This window comes from Phyllostomus discolor, chromosome 13 (genome assembly GCF_004126475.2).
Source record: "Phyllostomus discolor isolate MPI-MPIP mPhyDis1 chromosome 13, mPhyDis1.pri.v3, whole genome shotgun sequence".
Taxonomy (NCBI): domain Eukaryota; kingdom Metazoa; phylum Chordata; class Mammalia; order Chiroptera; family Phyllostomidae; genus Phyllostomus; species Phyllostomus discolor.
Window position 1 is genome coordinate 43,197,364 of NC_040915.2, and position 17,963 is coordinate 43,215,326.

General features: G+C 69.8%; 1 protein-coding gene across 10 annotated transcripts in view; it reads left to right on the forward strand.

The window, feature by feature from the left end:
- The window catches only part of NCOR2 (nuclear receptor corepressor 2), a 151,634-nt gene that overhangs the window by 85,677 nt on the left and 47,994 nt on the right, over nucleotides 1-17,963 (forward strand). For all 10 annotated transcript variants that reach the window (XM_036014359.1, XM_036014360.1, XM_036014361.1 and 7 more), the window contains exons 15-19: nucleotides 2,137-2,235; nucleotides 5,104-5,106; nucleotides 10,426-10,553; nucleotides 11,579-11,751; nucleotides 13,741-13,803. In XM_036014359.1, the coding sequence (XP_035870252.1) occupies nucleotides 2,137-2,235; nucleotides 5,104-5,106; nucleotides 10,426-10,553; nucleotides 11,579-11,751; nucleotides 13,741-13,803 (466 nt within the window). The remainder of the gene's footprint in view (nucleotides 1-2,136; nucleotides 2,236-5,103; nucleotides 5,107-10,425; nucleotides 10,554-11,578; nucleotides 11,752-13,740; nucleotides 13,804-17,963) is intronic.

The following is a 17,963-nucleotide window of genomic DNA, read 5'->3' on the forward strand; positions in this document are numbered from 1 at the left end:
CCCACAGGGGCCACAGGCCCGGGAAGCTGGTGAGGGGCTGGATGTGGCCTGTCCGTGGGCCCTTGGGACCCTGGGGTCCCAGGACGGAGTGGGAATGGGTTCTTCCGGAGGCCTGTCTTCCCGGGCTGCTGTTCTGGGTGCTGGAAGCAGCATCCCCCCAAATCTCCTTTCTCGGGGCGCCCTGCCAGCGCCCTGCTGCCTGTGGAAGAGTGGGGGCGCGGTGCCCTTCGTGGGTCCGTGTCATTCCCAGGTCTGCCCTTAACGAGCCGATGGCCAGAGCAGGACGGGCCGGGGGCTGGGGGGATGCCTCTCCCCACCTGAAAACCCAAATACAAGGGGGACCCAGAAAACCCAGGAGTTATTTCTAAAAGATTGTGTGTTTATTTTTATCTGCTTAAACTTCAGTCCCCTTCAAAGTTTTCTCCATTTGACAACCACACACCTATCGGGACGTTTTTCCCCCACGGCTCAGAACAGTGTGTGAACTCGTCGGCTTTGCTGCCTTTGGGGGTTCTGCTGTTTTTTGTTTCACCACTTCCACGTGGGGTGAAACGTTTCCCTTTGGGGACATTTTTTCATCCGGGGAAACAAAAAAAAGTCGCTTGAGGTGAGACTGAGTGAACAGGGGAGCCTGTGGGGCACAGGGGTCATGCCATTTTGGGCCAAAAACTGCTGAACCCTCAGTGTGGTGCGGGCAGGTGCACGCAGCCACCTCCTGTGGCGAAATGGGCAAATACATCGACAGAGTGCACTTTAAAAAAATTCTCTGAAGCCAAACACAGCCTCTCACAACAACACCAGCTGGCACACTCATGCAGATGGGTTCCTAGAACACACACCCAGTGGGGGGAAGCCTGGACTGCAAGGGCCCGCCCTCCAGAAGATGGTTCTGGTTTTTTTGGGTTCCCCCCACCCCCATAGCTTTTCCCCCGAGTTAGCGACGGGCCTTGCTAAGGGCCGGACAACCCAGGGGGGCCCTGGAGATGGTGGCAGGGGTTTCAGAAATTGGTGCTTGAGCAGCGCTGTTTGGGGACGAGGGGATCAGAGGTCCCTCCCTACACTGGAGGGTCGATGTGACGGTGTTCTTTGGCTCGGAGGTGGCCCAGGACAGGACCTCACTAGCACTTCCAGAAGGGCCTGAGCAGGGGGCGCCCTCTGTCCTGTGCGGGTCCAGAGTGTGGACGAGGCCGACGGCAGGGTGGGAGCCCTGGGGCCCGGCTGGCCATGGGTTAGGGTCTGTGGGGACAGCTGCCGCCGAGGGGCCGTCACGGTCACCTGCCTCGGAGAGGCGCTCTCCTGAGCCGTCCAGGGGGAAGTCGAACATGCCCATCGCCCCGCTCGCAGACACCCGCGTCGGGGATGAAATGTGTTTCTTGCCTGGGAGCGGCCTCCATCCTGAGTGGGTGCCGGGAGGCGGGTGGGGGTGAGGGGTGCCTGCCTCCTGGGCAGCGCCCCCGGGGGCGAGTTCCTGGCGTGGCCTGGCTCCGAGTGTCGCGTCAGTGCCAGCTGCCAGGGCCGGTGGGCCGTCCCCTGGAGCGGGGCTCGAGGCCACAGGCGCAGGCGTCTTCCTGGCGTCTTCCTGGCGCCCTGCGCTGTTTCCGAGGCCGCCCCGACCGGGCCCTTTCGGACGGGGCGGTGGAGGGGCTCGGCTCCCGGTCTAGGGGACGGGGACCGGGCAGAGAGGAAAGCCGTAGACGTTTCAGGGGGTGGAGAGCCGCTTGGGGACACGGGTCAGTATGGGGGCGGGAGGCTGGGAGGGGTTGTTCCGGCCCCAAAGCTGGGAGAAGAGGAGGGCGGGGGGAGAGAAGGGGGACCCAGCGCGGGTCGGGGACCTGCATTTGCCCAGCTGGGAGCTGGAAGCCGTGGCGTCCTGGGGCTGGGGAGGGCAGGGGACAGCTGCGTCACCAGTCACCACAGGCGTCAGCAGAGCAGAGAGCCTCCGTGACTCGGCCTCTCCTCTGGGCCGGGCGCCACCCTGGGCCCTTATTAACTTAATTGGTCTCCACGACAGGTCTGCGGTGTGTGTGGTTAGTGCCCCCACTTTACAGGGGGGGAAACTGAGGCACGGGCGGGGTGGCCTGGCCGCCCCGCCCACCCCCACGGGCACCCCTCAGCGCCCCCTCTCTCCGCCCGCAGACGGTGGCGGAGTGTGTCCTCTACTACTACCTGACCAAGAAGAATGAGAACTACAAGAGCCTGGTGAGGCGGAGCTACCGGCGGCGCGGGAAGGGCCAGGTGAGAGGCCGGTTCCCAGCATGCTCGGCGGCGGCGCTCCCTCCCCGTGGGTTCTGCTCAGGGGTGCCTGGGACGCCCCTTCCGGGGACACCTGGCCTTCCCCAGCAGCAGGGAACACAGCTGGGAGAAGTAGCCACTTTGTTCTCAGCCTGGAAAATTCTAGAACTCAGCTTGGCGACGGACCCCTGGGCCCTGTGGTTAAAAGGCTGCATTTCCCGAGCACGGGGCTGTGTGTCCAGGCTGCTGTGGGCTGGTCCACCAAGCTGACACTTAAGAACTTACAACTGTGTGGGTTTTAACGCGTGCCTGCGAGAAAGAGAAGCCCGCACTTCAGCCTGTGGGTTTTCAGAGCGCACTGCCTGGGGGGGGCTGAAGGGTTAAGTCAGGCCGGCGCTTGGCCAACTCCGCAGCCGCCAGGTTTTGCGAATAAAGCTTTATTGGCACACAGCCACGCCCACCCACTCACCTGTGGCCGGGGCGGCTTTCCCGTCCGTCCGTCCGCACCGCCGAGGTGAGTAGTCCGGACAGACGCTGCGGAGCCCGGGACATTTGCTGTCTGCTTCTTTGCAGAAGCCGTCTGTTGACCTTGGCGTTGGCAGAAAAGGGCGCTGGTTTAGAAAAGTGTCCGGGAGAGAACGGGACCGACGCCGGGGTGCTGCGCCCGGCCCCAAGGGGGGCTGCGAGTGCCTGGCGCTCGGGAGACCAGGGCGGGGGGTGGGTTTGCTTCGCTTCCCGGCCGTTGAGGATCAGCCCGGGCTTATTGGGAGGTCCCAGTGGGGGGAGGTGGGGTCCAGGGGGCCCCCGAGTCGTGGCCGGGGGCTGACGATGCTGCTGTGAGATGCCGGACTGGAGTTAGTCGAGGTGATTCCTTCCCTGGGACCACGGTAACCTTGGGGGCCCTGGGGAGGGCGACAAGGGCCAGCAGAGCGGGAGCTGGGGTGACAGGACCCCAGGTTTTCTTGGGTGGGTTCTCCCGGCACTGGCCTCGTCCAGCTCCTCCCCCCCGGAGCTGCCCACCTTCCCTTTCCCCGGCCAGCCAGGGCTGGGCCCTGGGCACGTTGAGTTCAGCCACCCCCCACTGGGGTCCTGGCGTCCACTGTGAAGTGGCCGCTCGGTGACCAAGTCCCACGGCCCGCGGCGGGTGGGCTTCCTAACCCGGACCCGTGTCTCCATCCTTGTCTCCCGGGAACCACGCTTCCGGAGGGGCTCCACACCCCCGCTGGCCGGGCCGCGTGCGGTGAGGGCAGCCAACCCGTTGACGGGTCCAGCCGCCCCTCACGGCGCTCTGCCCGTCGGGCCACAGTGACCGGGGCGGGACGCTGGTCCCCACCGGCCCGGGTCCTGGAGGGGCGGCGGGTTTGGCTGCGGATAGGGCTTCCCGTCAGCCAGCTGTGTGGGACTGAGGGTTGCCGGCGCGGGGCTGTTGAATTCCGAAGACCGAGCCGTGGCATTCCGGAGACGGGTGCGCCTTCAGGAGTTCCTAGACTGGGAGGCAGCAACCCCAGCGAAGGGCCGTCGGGAGGCACACACCTGCTGAGGCGTGGCAGGCAGCAGGGCCAGGTGGGGGCTGTGGAAGAGCGGGAGGCGAGGAAGGCCTTGCGGTTTATTTCAGAAGCATCGTCAGCTGCTTGTCGAGCGCCCGCTCGCGCCCGCTTCCTCGCTGGTCAGGCTGCGCTGGGGGCTCCGTGGGGGGGGCCCCGTTGTGCAGACGAGGGCGCAGAGGCTGAGGGAGGGAGGGGAGGGGCTGACTGAGGGGTCCACCGAACTGGGGGCTCCCTGTGCAGCCGTGTCTCGGGCTCCACGCCCCGGGAAGCCCCTCCGCCCAGCCCTGGGGCCGACCGCTGGAAGCCCCTTCCGTGTCTGCGGGGCGCCCTTCAGGGCCCCGGTGCTGTGTGCACCTCGGAGGTGCAGAGGCTGCTTCCCCTCCGGCCCGTGTCTCCCACCCCCGCCCCCCCTCTTGTGGTCTCTCTCAGCACCCCCAGCACCCCCTCTGCCGGAGGCTGTGGCCCCGTCTGTGGTCTTGCAGTGGTTCCGTGGCTCGGGACCACCCCCTGCTGCGGGCGGCCACGAGGGGCGGCGGACTCCGCCCGCTCCCACAGGTGCCCGGCACAAGCCCTCCTGCCCTCTTCCCAAGGTCGGGCCCCCTCCCCGGGTGCCAGGTGCACAGCATGGGGTGTCCGTCCAGAGGGCCGTCATCGAGGGGACAGAGCCGCCGCAGACCTGCTCCTTGGGGAGCTGGCGGGGGGGGGCGTCCGTGCAGCTGCTCTGCTGACTGTCTCTTGCAGAGCTGCCGAGGCGGACTCAGGGACCTCCGCGGGGCTGGCGCGGGCACGGCAGCCGTCCCCCGGGCCACCGGGGGGAGGTCCGCCCCCTGGGCCGAGCCCTTCCTCCCCCTCCGAGCACCACCGGGCCGCACGGCTGGGCCTCGGCGGGAAAGGGCCGAGCCCCTGTCTCCTGGTCCCCGTCCTGGTGGCCTCGTGGGTGGGGCCGGGGCCCGGACCGGACGGCCTCTCCCCCAGGTGAGTCACGGGCTGAGGCCGGGCCGGCTCCGAGCACCGGGTGACGTCACGGTGGTTTCAGTTTGTGATTCATGGGCGAGGGGGCCGAGGTATCTCCACGAGTGGCAGACCCGAGGCCAGGAACACTGGTCATCGGTTGACCTTAACTGTGCAAACCGTCGGGGACTGAGGGAGAGGCCGCTGCCGGCCGGGCGGCGGGGCCTCCTGTCCTGGGGGCAGTGGTGACCGTGCGGCCACCGCCACGGCCTCCCAGGGGTGGGGGGCCCTGCTGCGGAGGGAGCATGTTCTCAAGAGTGAGTTGTCACTGGGTTCGTCCCATGGGGTGTGGTTGGGGGGGGCAGTTGGGGAGCAGGTCCAGTAGGGCCTCCTTGTAGCTACGTGGCCTGTGGTCTCCCGTGTCCGCAGAGCAGGGCGTGGGAAGACGCAGCGTCCCTCCTGGGCACCCGGCCTCTGGACCTGCCCCTCCTGGGGCCTGAGCGGGACGTCCAGAGAGGGGGCCGGCTCCTCCCTCTGGCTCCGGGCCGGCAGGACCCTGGGGCTGCTGCTCCCCCGTCCTGTTCCCCACTGCCCTGGGGTGGGCAGGCCCCCCACCCGCACCCCCACCCCCCAGTCTCCCGCTCGCCTCAGGGTTGGGGTCCCTGCTTCCCTCTCTGTCTGAAACACGTGAGCGCACACCCCCCACCCCCTGCTTCCTGGTCCCTCTCCCCACCCCTCCCCCAGCCTCCCCCCCAGCTCCCTGCTGAGAGACAGGTGACCTTGTCGCAGCTGCCGTGGCACTCCGGAGGCTTGGGGAGCTCGAATGGGGACAGCGTGACCTGGGAAGGTGTTGCAGGCAGGACCGGCCAAGCACGTCCACTTGGGAGGGGCAGCCACTGTCCAGCAGGCCGGCGCTGGCTCCCCCTGGGCAGCTGAGCGGGGGCACTCGGGTGGGGACACACAGCAGGCAGGGCAGGGCCAGGTTGCCCCCGGACTGGGCTGTGCTTCTGGCTGAGTGTGATCTCGTGTCTCGGGGATGGCCGTCCAGTGGGGACGGGCATCCGGTGGGGGGGTCAGTCCCCTTCCCTGGCGGCCCAGGTGCGCAGGCCGCCGCCGCTTCCTCCTCCGTGCCGGGGGCAGGACTGGGTCTGGACTCGGGGCTCCCTCGAGCAGGTGCCTCTGGTTCCCACCGTTGTGTGCCCAGTGGGAACAGACCTGCGGGAGGCCCCTCAGGCCCACAGTCCCCCTGACGCCCCCCAGGGGACACTGTTCTCAGTGAGGCAGCTGGTGGGTGGGCCCCCGGGAGGCGGGGGGCTGTGCCCCGGGGACCGTCAAGCTGAGCTGCTGTTCTGGGAAAAGACAAACACAGCCCCCTCACAGGCCGTGACTCGGGGCAGGGGGGCTACATCAGAGGGGCGGGGGGCTCCGGTTGTGGGAGTCCCACCCTGAAACCGAGAGCGTGGACCCCCCAGGAGGTGGGGGGCTGGCTGACCCCATACCCGGGCACCCCAAGCTGGGCTGCCTAGAGTCGGGGGACGGTGACAGAGAGCAGTGTTTGTGCCTGCCAGTCCGGGTGACGGCACAGTGCAGGCGGTAAACGAGGTCCCCGAGCTGCCCCCACCCGGTGGGGCCGGGCGGCTGACCCTGAAGGCGTCCCTGAGGAGGTGTCGTCCGGGCTCAGGCAGAGGGCACAGTGAGGACAGAGGCCCTAGGGCCGGGACCCAGTGCCGAGGTGGGTGGGGCTCGTCTGGTGGGGCCGAGATTTCACCCCCGGGTGGCAGGACAGGGTCCGCGGGAGGCCGTGGCCCCATGGTCGGCGTCTCCTCAGCTGGGCTGGACATCGTGGGGCGTGTGTGTTATTAAACGCTGCTCGGGCACCGTGGGCGTGCCGGCGGGCAGTGCTGGCAAGCGGTTGGCAGCCAGCTCCTGGGGTGGAGCCGCCGGGTGGGCTCCGAGCTGCCACTGACCTGGGCTGGGGCGGGGCCGGCACCTTGTTGTGCCCCCCCCCCCCCCCACGTGAATGCAGTGGCCGTGAGCGACCTCAGAGGTGACAGCCACGTGTAGTCGGGTCACTCGGAGGCGAAGTTTTCTAGAAGTTATCGCCTTTGCTTTTGTTACAACTTCTCAGTTGTGAGGTCGTGTATTTCGGTGTTAAATAGCAGCCGGCTAACTGCGTTCGAGCACACGTTGAGGTCCGGCCCCACCCCCCTGGCCGGTTCGCGCCCCCTCCGGCACTCCTGGGTCCGCGTCTGAGAGAGCCGCCCCTAGTGGCCTCCCACCCGCGTTCTCCCGGGCGGGCCGGATGAGTGATGGGGAGGGGCTGCCAGCGGCAGGGAGCTCCGTCCTGCCCTGGTTCCCTCACTGGACCCCCTTCCCACCACCTCCTCGGGCCCCTGGGACGCCCTCCCCCACTGTCCAGAGACGAGGCTCGTGCAGGGCAGACCCCCACGGGTCCGCCTGCTGGGGCCCTCGGCAGGCGGTGCGTGCTCAGTGAAGCGTTTGTCCAGCGAGCGAGCGAGCTGGAGCACAGCCTGGGTTGCCGGGGGTTTCGGGAGGTTCTCATGACACTTGGGGGGACCTGCCACCTGAGAATTCAGTCCCACCTGTGCTGCCTGGATCGCCTCCCACGGGGCTCTGCTTTCCTTCCTGGGTGTAACCGCCGCCCCTCTCCACCAGCTGCCGCGGTGTCTGTCGGCCCGAGCTGGGTCACGTCCTCCCTGCCCAGCCCTCTGCCCCCAGCCAGCAGGACGCCCCCTGTTGGCGAGCACAGGCCTTGCAGGCAGCTGGGCTCTGCAGCGCTGTCCCCTGGGCCACTGGCGGAGGACAGGGGTGTTTTCTCGCCCGAGAGCCTGGCCCATGTAGGTCCCCTTCCTGTGGTGTCCCCTCGTCCCGGGGTCGGGGCGAAGGGCCGCGTGCTGGGCCTGTGGAAGGTCTCCCCGCCGCCGCACCGCCGCCGTCTCTCCTCCCACAGTTCCTCATCTGCATCAGCCGGGGTCCCGGCTCCATACGGGAGGGGCTGCGTTTGCTACGGCCTGGTGTTCCCCTCGGGGCCCTGGAGCGTGCTCGTGGGGGGAACGGACGCGTGGGTGGCGCGGTTGGGCTTAGAGGGGGGTGGGGAGTCCGTGGTCTCCTGGCCCCGGGTGGGAGATAGAAGCCCTGCGTATAGCATCTTGCTGGGAAATGCTGTGTGACCTTGGGCGGGTTGCTTAACCTCTCTGCGTCTTCATAGTGCTTTCTGTGACACAGAGGCAGCATTAGGTTGTCGGGAGGATTCGGCTCCCTGCCTAGCGGGTAGGAAATGAGCAGACGTCTGGGGGGCCCGGCCAGCGTCGGCTGTGTTCGCTCTCGCCCTTCCCCACGCAGCCCCCGGTCAGGTCTTCCGCAGAGCCGTGCTGCGGCCTGGAGGGGCCGTTCCCGACCAGGCACTGGGCAGGAAGCCCAACGTCAGCCTGGCCGACGGCGCTTGTGCACAGCACAGCAGGACGCCCACCCACCGCGAGCGGCGGCGGCGTTTGCGATGGGGGGGTCGGGCCTCGGGAGCTGCTCCCAGGTCCACAGGCGTCAGCTGCTGCCTGCGGCCAGGGGCCTGGGTGTGTCTGGTGGCCCGGGAACCCCAGCAGCACTGTCCATACGCTCAAGAGCGCCAGGCCCGCCCCAGACCCCCTGAATCAGACCGCTCCGTTCCTGCGCCGTCAGGGGGCCCGTGGGCACGGTGCTGGTCTGGAGCGCAGGCTGGTGAGTCACTGCCCGGGGGCCATGGCGTGTTTTTGTCAATAAAGTTTTATTGGCACACAGCCATCCCCGTTTGTTTACGGCCTGCCGGCTGCTTCAGGCGTCCGGGCCAGAGCGGAGTGGCTGTGCCAGGCTGAGGGAGCCGTGGCCCTGGGGCGGGCACCCGCTGGGCCCCACAGAGTGTTTCCCAGCCCCCGGTGACGCCCCACTTCCCCCACCCGGCTGCCCGCTGGGGTTCCCGGGGAATCCAGGCCCGCCGGTCCGGGCCTCGCCTCGGCCCAGAGGTGGCCGAGGGCGCTCTCGGGAGACGCCAAGCTCCCTGCGGCGGGAAAGCCCCGGCCCCCAGGTCCCCAGGTCCCCAGGTCCCCAGCCCTGGGTGCGGTGGGTTCCTCGGTGGGCCGAGGCTGGCTAGTGCGACAGGTAGGGATGGCAACCATGCCCGGGGGGGGGGGGCCGTGGCCGGGGACCCCTCCCTCCCCAGTCAGCCAAGCCGTGCCCCAGCGGGCCCTGGGCCCCGGCCCCTGACTCCCACCCGTCCTCGGTGGGTGTGGGTGGAGAGGGCTATGCCGCGTTGGAGCGACCGGAGACCCTCTCTGCCCGGCCTCCTCCAGCGGGGCCAGCTCCGGACGCGCCTCCGCTCATGGCTCCCCGGCAGCTGGAAGTTCACGCCTCGGGGTCGAGGGGTGCGAGGGGTTCCGGTGGCGGGGACAAGCTAGTTCGGGGGCCCCGGCTACCTGCGGGGAATCGGCAGCAACGTGGCGGCGGCGAGAGGCCCTCCCACCTGTGCCCCTCGGCTCCTCTGACAGAAGGCGGGGGGGGCTCTTGGGAAGGAGGCAGGCCTGGCCTTGGAGAGCTGGGGTCCTGCCATCGTGCCCCCGCTCGGCCGGCCGCACCCTGAACTGACGCTGCAGAGAGGGCGGCGGGGCGGGGAGCTCTGTGTGTTGATGGGCGTGTGGTGTGCTCTGGGTGCCGGGGGAAGATGAGGGGTGGGGGGCAGCCCTGCCCCCACCTTCTCCGTTGGCTCGGAAATCCGTGTGACCGCGCCTGGGTGCACCCCGGGGGGCTTCTCGGTGGGTCCGGTCTCACTCCGCTGGGCTCCGCGGGACGGAGGGATGGTCTGGTGTGGCCGCTGCCCGCAGGGCGGGCTCCGGGGCGTCCGAGGGGGTCTGTGCGCTCTAGAAGAACCCAGGCGGGGCAGGAAGGAAGTCAGGCGGCGGTGCGCTGTGGGGGGGCGGAGCCGGCTGCCCCCTCTTCCTCTGCTGTCACTCAGGGCCAGTGGCCCGGCCCGACCGGACGGCCGCCTCGCCCGCTGGGGAGGGGACGGAAGGACAGAGGCCCTGGGAGGCCGCCGGCCCCGCCTCGAGCGTCTTTGATCCCCCTGTAAAATGGGGAGAACCTGCTCCTGTGCTAGGGCCTCCTCCTGGCCATCGCCGTGGAGACGGAGGCTCGGAGGGGCGGCCTGAGTCAGGGACAGGCAGGGCTCGGGGACAGGGGTGTGCCCCGGGATCCCCGATGCTCACTCCGCTCCTGCCTGCGCCCGACCAGGCCCTGCCTGCTGGCATCCACTGCTGCGGCTCCACGGAGATACCCCTCCGAGGGGTCCCCCACCTGGGCCTCCCGTCTGCTGGCTGAACGCGGGGGAGCAGTCAGTGCCCAGAGTGGCCAAGACCCCCACCCGAGGCCGCAGAGCCACCGAGGGGAGGGGGCAGGAGTCCCACAACGGCCGGCGCTGTCTGCATGCCCCCCGCGACGACTCCTGCCGCCCCGGGCCCCGGGGGCTGTGGTCTGCGGGGCCCTGTGAGCCCGCACCCTGCGGCACCCTCTGCCCGTGGCCTCTTCTGGCCGACTCCCCGTGTCCCCCACACCCCGCCCCATGCCGCCCCAGCCCGCATGCCCGCCCAGCCCAGGTGCGCACTCACCTGCCTCCCTGCCTTCCTCTCCCCGCTTCCCTCTGCGGCCATAGCAGCAGCAGCAGCAGCAGCAGCAGCAGATGCCCCGGAGCAGCCAGGACGAGAAGGAGGAGAAGGAGAAGGAGGCCGAGAAGGAGGAGGAGAGGCCCGACGCGGAGAACGACAAGGAGGAGCTGATCAAGTAAGGCCGGCCCGCCCCGGGCCCGTGGGTGCGGACGGGGTGACGCGGTGCCTGCAGAGCGCCTGCTGGGAAGAGGGGCGTTTTCTGCTCTGTCCCTGACAGCCCTCCCGGAAGCCTGCTCCTCTTCCTCCTGCTCTTCCTCCTGCTCTTCCTCCTCTTCCCCCGCCCCCTCCCTCGTTCTCCGCCTGCCCTTCCTTCTCCAGCCCTCCCGAGACCTTGCACACTGGTAGCTCATTTGAGCTCCACTCCTGAGCGAATAAATCCGGGCGGCGACTTTGGACCCCTGCCCCCATCCCCACCGCCCCCTCCTTGGGCAGGTCTCTCGAGACGCCGGGAGGGGGTCGGGGGTCAGAAGAGCCAGGAGGGACGAGGGATGCAGGTGGCCAGCAGCCCCCGCCTCAGAATTCCCACTGTTGTGGGAGTCTCCGAGGAGCGAGGCGCACCCCCCGGGAGTGAGGCAGAGAAGGGCGGTGGGAGAGCGGCCGGGCAGGGCTCAGGAATGCGGTTTCAGGGAGCATCTGGCCAGCCTCCCCGACCCCCTCCGTCTCCCAGACTTCCGGGGAGGGCCTTTGGGGAGATGGATGGATGGGACGGGGGGATGATGCGGGGGAGCAGCCCCACAGTGAACCTCCGGGTCCGCTTCCGGGAAGGGCCCGGCTCTGGGCGTCGAGGCCCCGTGTGCCCCCCCACACACCTGGCTCAGCCTGCGGCAGACCTGCAGGGTCTGTGGGGTGGCGACATCTCGGGGGGCAGCGTGGCTCCGCACCCCACGATGCGGCTCCACGCCCCAGCGCAGGGAGCCTCTGCCCTCTCTGGTGTGCGACACGGCCTGGCACGCAGCGGCCAGCCCACGGCTGTGCGGGGTGAGGCGGCCGAGCGGGGCCCTGGCCATCCGTGCCGCGTGTGGGGAGCGGGGCCGCGGAGCGGTCAGCCCGCGCCTGCCCGGGGTGCAGGAACTGGCCGGTGGCCCAGGCTGCGCTGCCCCATCCGGCGCTGTAGCCACCCCCACCCCCTCCCGCCCGCAGGGAGAAGACGGACGACACCTCCGGGGAGGACAACGATGAGAAGGAGGCGGTGGCCTCCAAAGGCCGCAAAACCGCCAACAGCCAGGGGCGGCGCAAAGGCCGCATCACCCGCTCGATGGCCAACGAGGCCAACAGCGAGGAGGCCGTCACCCCGCAGCAGAGCGCGGAGCTGGGTGAGTGGGCGCCGGGGGCCGGGCGGGGCGCGCTCCCCGGCCTCTCTGTGCACGCTGGCTGCCTGTGACCGGGCGTCTCCACGCCCTCGTGGAGGGACGGGCCTGCGGCAGGCTCGGGGGCGGAAGCCGGGGCCCAGCGTGCCCGCAGAAATCCAGACCGCTGGTTCCGGCCTCATCCTTCAGTCTGAAGGTCTGGCTGCACCTGGCCCGCGTTTCCACCAGGTGGCCGCAGCTGGAGCCGAGTAGCCAGCACCCCTATTTGGAAGGTGCTGCCTGCCCCCCCACCTCGCCCCGCCCCTGGTAGGCACCTCAGACCACTGCCGCAGGCGAGAGGATTGGGCAGCAGTTCCCGAGTGCAACCACAGGGGGGCAGCCCATGTATGTCTGTCGCCTGTACCATTTTGGCTGCTGGGGGGCGGGTGGCCACCCTCCTGCGTCTGTGGGAACCCCCACCGCTGGCCCTGAGTGCTGGAGCTGAGGTCACAGGCACCAGGGTGCCTGCCCGGGGCGGGAGGTGACGGAGGTCATGTTCGCTCGTCACAGACGCGCCCCTCCCGCACACCCAGGGTCTGTTCCAGGCACCTGTCCCTTCTTCCCGGGGGTGGTCTCTTGTGCCCATTTCGTGGGTGGGCCGTTGGAGGCTCAGGCAGAGGGCATGACCTCTGTAAAGCCACGGGGTTTGTGGGGACTCAGGCCTAGCTCAGGGAGCCGCAGATCTCGGGCGGCTCCTTCCAGCGTGGACCGGCTGTCTCCAGGGGCCAGCGCTCCCAGGGGCCCAGCACTGCGGGCCCCCTCGGAAGTACGCGGGCGTGCCTGGCTTCTGCAGACGCTCCCCTGGACCCCGGGGGGCCGGGGCCGGGCTGTACTGGGGGTGGGAAGCCCAGTGCGCTGTGCCCACACACCCACCCCAGCCTCTGACGTCACTGCCTCTTTCTGGGGGTCCCGTGGGAAGGGAGGGGTGTGTCAGCCAGGGGTGGGGGGTTGCCTGTGAGGGAGGGGCCTTGTCTCTCCCGGGCTGCTGCTCCACAGCCCCTCCTGCTGGACTCCCCCTCCCTGGCCAGCCGCTGCGCGTCGGGCACACGTCCCGCGCCCGGCTCTGTGCGGGCGCCGAGTCCAGGAAGCCGATGGCCCCCCAACCCCGTGGTGCCTGCCCCCCCCTTGCCGGGGAGGACCTGGGCCCACACTCGGGGGGACTCAGAGGAGACATTCAGACACAATGCCCCAGCAGAGGCCAGGCCAGCTCTGCCCCTTCCGAGGAGCACGAGAGACCCCGTCCTCGTCCCAACACGTCGGGGGGGAGGGCAGTGACCGCCTGGTAGGCGGGTTTGCAGGGCGTTTTACCCCCAGGGATGCTTGGCCAGGACTGGAAACGATTTTTTTAGGGTTTTATTTCTTTATTTTTAGAGAGAGGGGAAGGGAGAGAGAAAGAGAGGAAGAGAAACATCCATGTGTGGTTGCCTCTCGTGCGCCCCCTACTGGGGACCTGGCCCGCAGCCCAGGCCTGTGCCCTGAGTGGGAATCGAACCTGCCACCCTCTGGTTCGCAGGCTGGCGCTCATCACCAGCTGGGGTGGGAAGCCGTTCTTACTGTGGTGGTTGGAGTGGGGGCCTCTGGCCTCCCTCTGGAGCGTAGAGGCCAGGGGCCCTGCCAAACACCCGGCGGTGCCCAAGACGGCCCCCTGGCGAGGAGCCACGCACGGGCGGGCCCCCAGCCGCCTCCCGTGCCGCCCCAGTCCTCTCGCCGTCACTGTGCTCCCAGCCGGGGGGCCCCCCCCTCCCCCCCGCGTCTCAGCCAAGTGCCTGGAGAGGCAGCTCTGTGGGTCCTGGCCTCAGACTGCCTCAGCTTCCCCACCTGTGAAATGGGGTGACTGCGCACCCCCGCCCCGGCTGGCTGCGCGGAGGCTGGTGGGGCCCGTGCCGTGCGGTGGAGACGGAGACGGGGGAGGCGCCCCCTGGTGGCGCTGCCGACACGCGGTGTGCCCCTTTGCAGCCTCCATGGAGATGAACGAGAGCTCCCGCTGGACCGAGGAGGAGATGGAGACGGCCAAGAAAGGTGAGCGGCGCCGGCCCCCACCCGGTCCTGAGGGCCGCGGGCGCGGGGGGGAGGGTGCGCACGCCCCGGGCTGTGGGCGCTCCCCTCGGAGCCTCGGTTTTGCTCTCCAGGACGTGCGTCCGCCTGGTCTCGGCCTCGGGCCCCGCGGGCGCCCCCGGTGCTGTCGGGCCGGAGCTCGGACACACCTGACCTCCCTGGGGTGGGGGTGCGGAGCCCCACTGGCGGCCACTGCAGCAGGGTCGTCCCCCAAGGTCAGGGATGGCTGGCTGCGGGGTGCTGTGGGGCCAGCCCCCCCACCGTCATCCCTCAGGAGCCCCCGCAGGCTCGAGCAAGCTGGTCCTCAGCCTCCCTCCCGGCTCGGTGACCCGTCCCCGCCCCTCAGTCTCCCGCTCCGTGTGTGCCTCTGTCGGCGTGAGGGACCAGAGGGTGGGTCCCGTGCTGCTGGGACTGGGCCAGTGTGGCTGTCCTGTCCCCGGGGAGCTCCCGGCCGGGTCCCACCGCCCGCGCCTGGCGAGGGGGCAGTCGGCACGGCACGGCATGGCAGCCACGGGGAGGCAAGGCCGGCGGTGGCAGCTCCGGGCTGCGTTCTGCCCGCGCGTCCACAGCCGCCTTGACCCCAGCACGGAGCGGGGCTCCTGCTTCCGTAGGCCGAGTGCTGCTGGGTCCTGCAGCTCGTGCCCAGGCCTCCGGGGAGCAGGTAGAGGAGGGAACGGGCGTGCGTGAGGCCGAGACCCCGGCCCTCGGGCTGCCTGGCCGCCCTGTGCCCACCCCGACCCCAGGGACAGTGTGCCGAGGGGCCTGGCGTTCCGGAAGCGGAGCAGGCCCCTGCCTCGGGGCTCCTGTCTGGGCACTGCTCTCCCAGGCCCAGGAGAGGCGGGTGCTGGACCCTCAGCCTCAGGCCCTGCTTCCCGCGGCTCCGAGGGGCCCTCATGGGGCGGGGGGTGCGTCTCGTCGCTGCTGGCAGGGCCAGGCGTGTGCCGTCACCCCCTGGAGGGGCCGCCGTGCCCTTCTCGGTCCTCTGCGTCCAGATGGCTTCTGCGTGGGCTTCGCGGTGGCGTGCACGAGGCGCCTTCTGGAAACTGTGGGGCTGTTTTCCTGTTTAATGGGAGCAGATACACACGAAATGGCCCACGGCAACCGTTCAAAGTGCATCCTTCAGGGGCTCCGAGTGCGTTCTGGTGCTGGGTGGCCGTCCGCCTCGGCCGCGCCTGCACTCCCAGCCCCCACCCTAGCCCTGCCGGCCTCGCCCGTGGGGGCCTGCCCCTCCGGACCTTCCCAGGACGGGGGTCTCACGGCGCCTGCCCTCCGTGTCTGTGGCGTCTGGCTTCTCCACGCGTCCTAGGCCGCCGGCCCGAGCTCCCACGGCCTCCCACTCCCCAGGGCGTCACTGTGGCCGTGGCGCCCCAGCCCCGCCCCTCCCCCCCGCCCCCGCCCCTCCCACCCTCCCCCACCGTCGGCCTGGGAGCAGGAGTCATCTGGGTGGCAGCCGCCCTCTCTCTCCTCTGGGAAGGGCAGACTGGGGACGGGGAGGACGGCGGGGCTGACTCACCGCCGAGACGGGCGCGCGCCCCGGCGTCTCCAGGTTGGGTCCTCGGCGGTGGCAGTGAGCTCATCCCGGTCCTGCCCACGGAGCCAGCGGCGTGGAGTCACGCCGAGGCCCTGCTCAGTGACATTTGTAACGATGCAGCGCGCCAGCGGGCTCGTCCGCGAGAATTACAGCAATCTGGACAATTACCGCCCAGGGTGGCTGCTAATGGCTGTGTGTTGCAGGCGGGGGCGGGGAGGCAGGTGCTGGCGGCCCCGGCGACTCCTCCACGGTGGGCAGGGGTGGGAAGGCTAAGAACGTTCCGGATCCTTCTGCCAGCCTCAGAAACCCAGGAGAGGGCCCCAGAGCCAGCTGTGCTCGGGGCAGATGGCGCCCCCACCCCTTCTTCCCCTTGTGTGGATCAGTGGGCTGTGGGTTGCAGCCAGCTCTGGTCCCTCTCTCGGGGGGCCCAGAGAGGCAGGCAGCCAGTGTCCCTGGGTGGGGGGGGCCCCCAGAGTCTACCTGGAGCACCCCGAAGACAGACAACCCCCAGCCCGGCCTTCAGGGCCGGCCGCTCCGGGTCCCCCGTCCCCAGAGGGGAGGTGGACCTCAGCCTCTGGGCCTTTGAGGACCTCCGACCGCTTGGCCGGCCTTCCAGTGCCTTGTTTCCTCGCCCGCACGGTGGGAGTCGGGGCTCTGGGGGCCAGGAGTTGGGCATCCAGGGGTCTGCAGGGCCAAGCCCCCTGTGAAGGCTTGGGGGGGAGGAGCCGGCCTTTTCTCTTCCAACAGCCTCGACCCTCACAGGCTGCCTTCCCTCTGCGTCTCCGCTAAACGCCCCTCTTCTCGGGAGGCCCCGCCCCGTCCGCTGGCCGTTGTGGGACTTGGTTGGGTCTCCCAGTCCCTCTTTCCGGGCCCGGTCACACCCGCAGGTGCTAGGGGTGCGGAGGTACCGCCCAGCCCAGCCCAGCGCCCCCTGCGGGGCTCCAGTGGAAGAACACAGGCACTCAGGGCGGTGACGTCCCCAGTGGATGGCGCTCCGGCCGCTCTTCATGATGACGGCCAGGCCCCCGCCCAGCCCGTTCCCCGCCTTGTTCCCCCTCATCTCCAGAACTCGGCCCGGGTGCCGCCTCCCGGGGGTGTCCTGAGGGCGTGTGCGTCGTGCGTGTGTGGCCCTTGGCATACAGTAGGTGCTCAGAAGTGGCAGGACCACACTGCAGCACACAGACTCCAGGGCTTTTCTTCCTGGGTTCGAGTCCGGCTCTGACCTGGGGGTGTGCCCTGGGGTGGGTGGCCGCGCCCCTGGGGACCGAGGCCCCTCGTCTGCACCCAGGACCGGTGGGTGGGCGGGGACCTCCACCTGGCCGGCGGTGGCAGGGCGGGGGGGTGGCCAGCCTGCAGAGGGGCGTGGGGCTGAGACGCGGCGCGTGGAACGAGAACACTCAGTAACTGTCTGCAGGACGCCCCGGCGGGCCTGGGAGCCGGGGACTGCCACAGGTCGTGCGTGTGTGCGCGCAGCTGCTGCGTCCCCGCCGGCCCCGCGGAGCAGGTGCTGTTCTTGTTCCTTTTTCCGGCTGAGGAAACCGAGGTGCAGGGCGGATACGGGAGCTGCCGCCGGTCACACAGCTGTTACGTGGTGGCGCTGCGATTCGAACCCGAGTGGGAATGGGGCTGGTGGAAGACTGGGCGGGTCAGTCCAGGGGCCAGGCCACGGCGAGGGAGGCAGCGAGGAGGGGGAGCAGATCCCGAAGCAGCGGCCTCCCTGCGGCAGAGTGAGTGGTGGGGTCCAGGGAGAAGCTATGGACACCCCGAAGGGGAGGGGAAGGGGCAAGGGATGGAGCAGCCACGGGGACCCTGGCCTTCCCACGCTCGGTGGAGCTGGGCTGTGGTGCTGAGCGCGAGGTGGGGAGGGGGTGGGCAGAGTTCCGGGCGGGCGGGCGGGCACCCTCCCCTGCGGCGTGTGTGGAGCCGGGGCTGCCTGCCCCGGGGCTCTCGCCGAGTGGGGACTGGATGGCGCATGTGCAGGAAGCTGCCTCCCCAGGAACCTGGGCAGCCCTGGGGAGCTGGCTGCCCGCCCTCGGGCCCGGCGCCACCCTGGGCAGGAGGGGCAGGCCCGGCCCTGGGCTGGGGTGTAAGGCTCCATTTCCCCCGGGAAAGGTCAGCGTGGCCCGGCTCGGAGTCTTGACCCCGCTGTGCGGGCGGCTCCTCCCCATCCCGGCCGCCCTTGCTCCGGCGGGTGGGGTGCCAGCTGCGGAGGGGCGGGGAAGCCCCCAGTCCCCACCATGGCAGACCAGGCGCAGACGCTGGCCCAGCTCCATGCTGGCCCCAGGAAAGCCCCGTCCCCCTGGAACTCCGGCCTTCTCCCGGACGACGCGCCCCCCTTCCCAGGGAGTGAGGGAGAAGCCGGGCATGGGGCCATCGGTGTCACGGACGAAGAGCCTGGGGAGCGGAGGTGTGAGCCCCAGGCCCCGGAGGTCCCCCACGGCAGGGACTCGCGCCCCGCGGGCTGACACTGGGCAGTGTCGCCATGGTTCGCGCACAGCCACTGGTGGCCGGTGCGGGCGTCAGAGCAGGTGACTGAGGGGGCTGTGAGAAGGGCCCGCTCTGGGCTGGACGCCGAGGACCGTGGAGCTGCCAC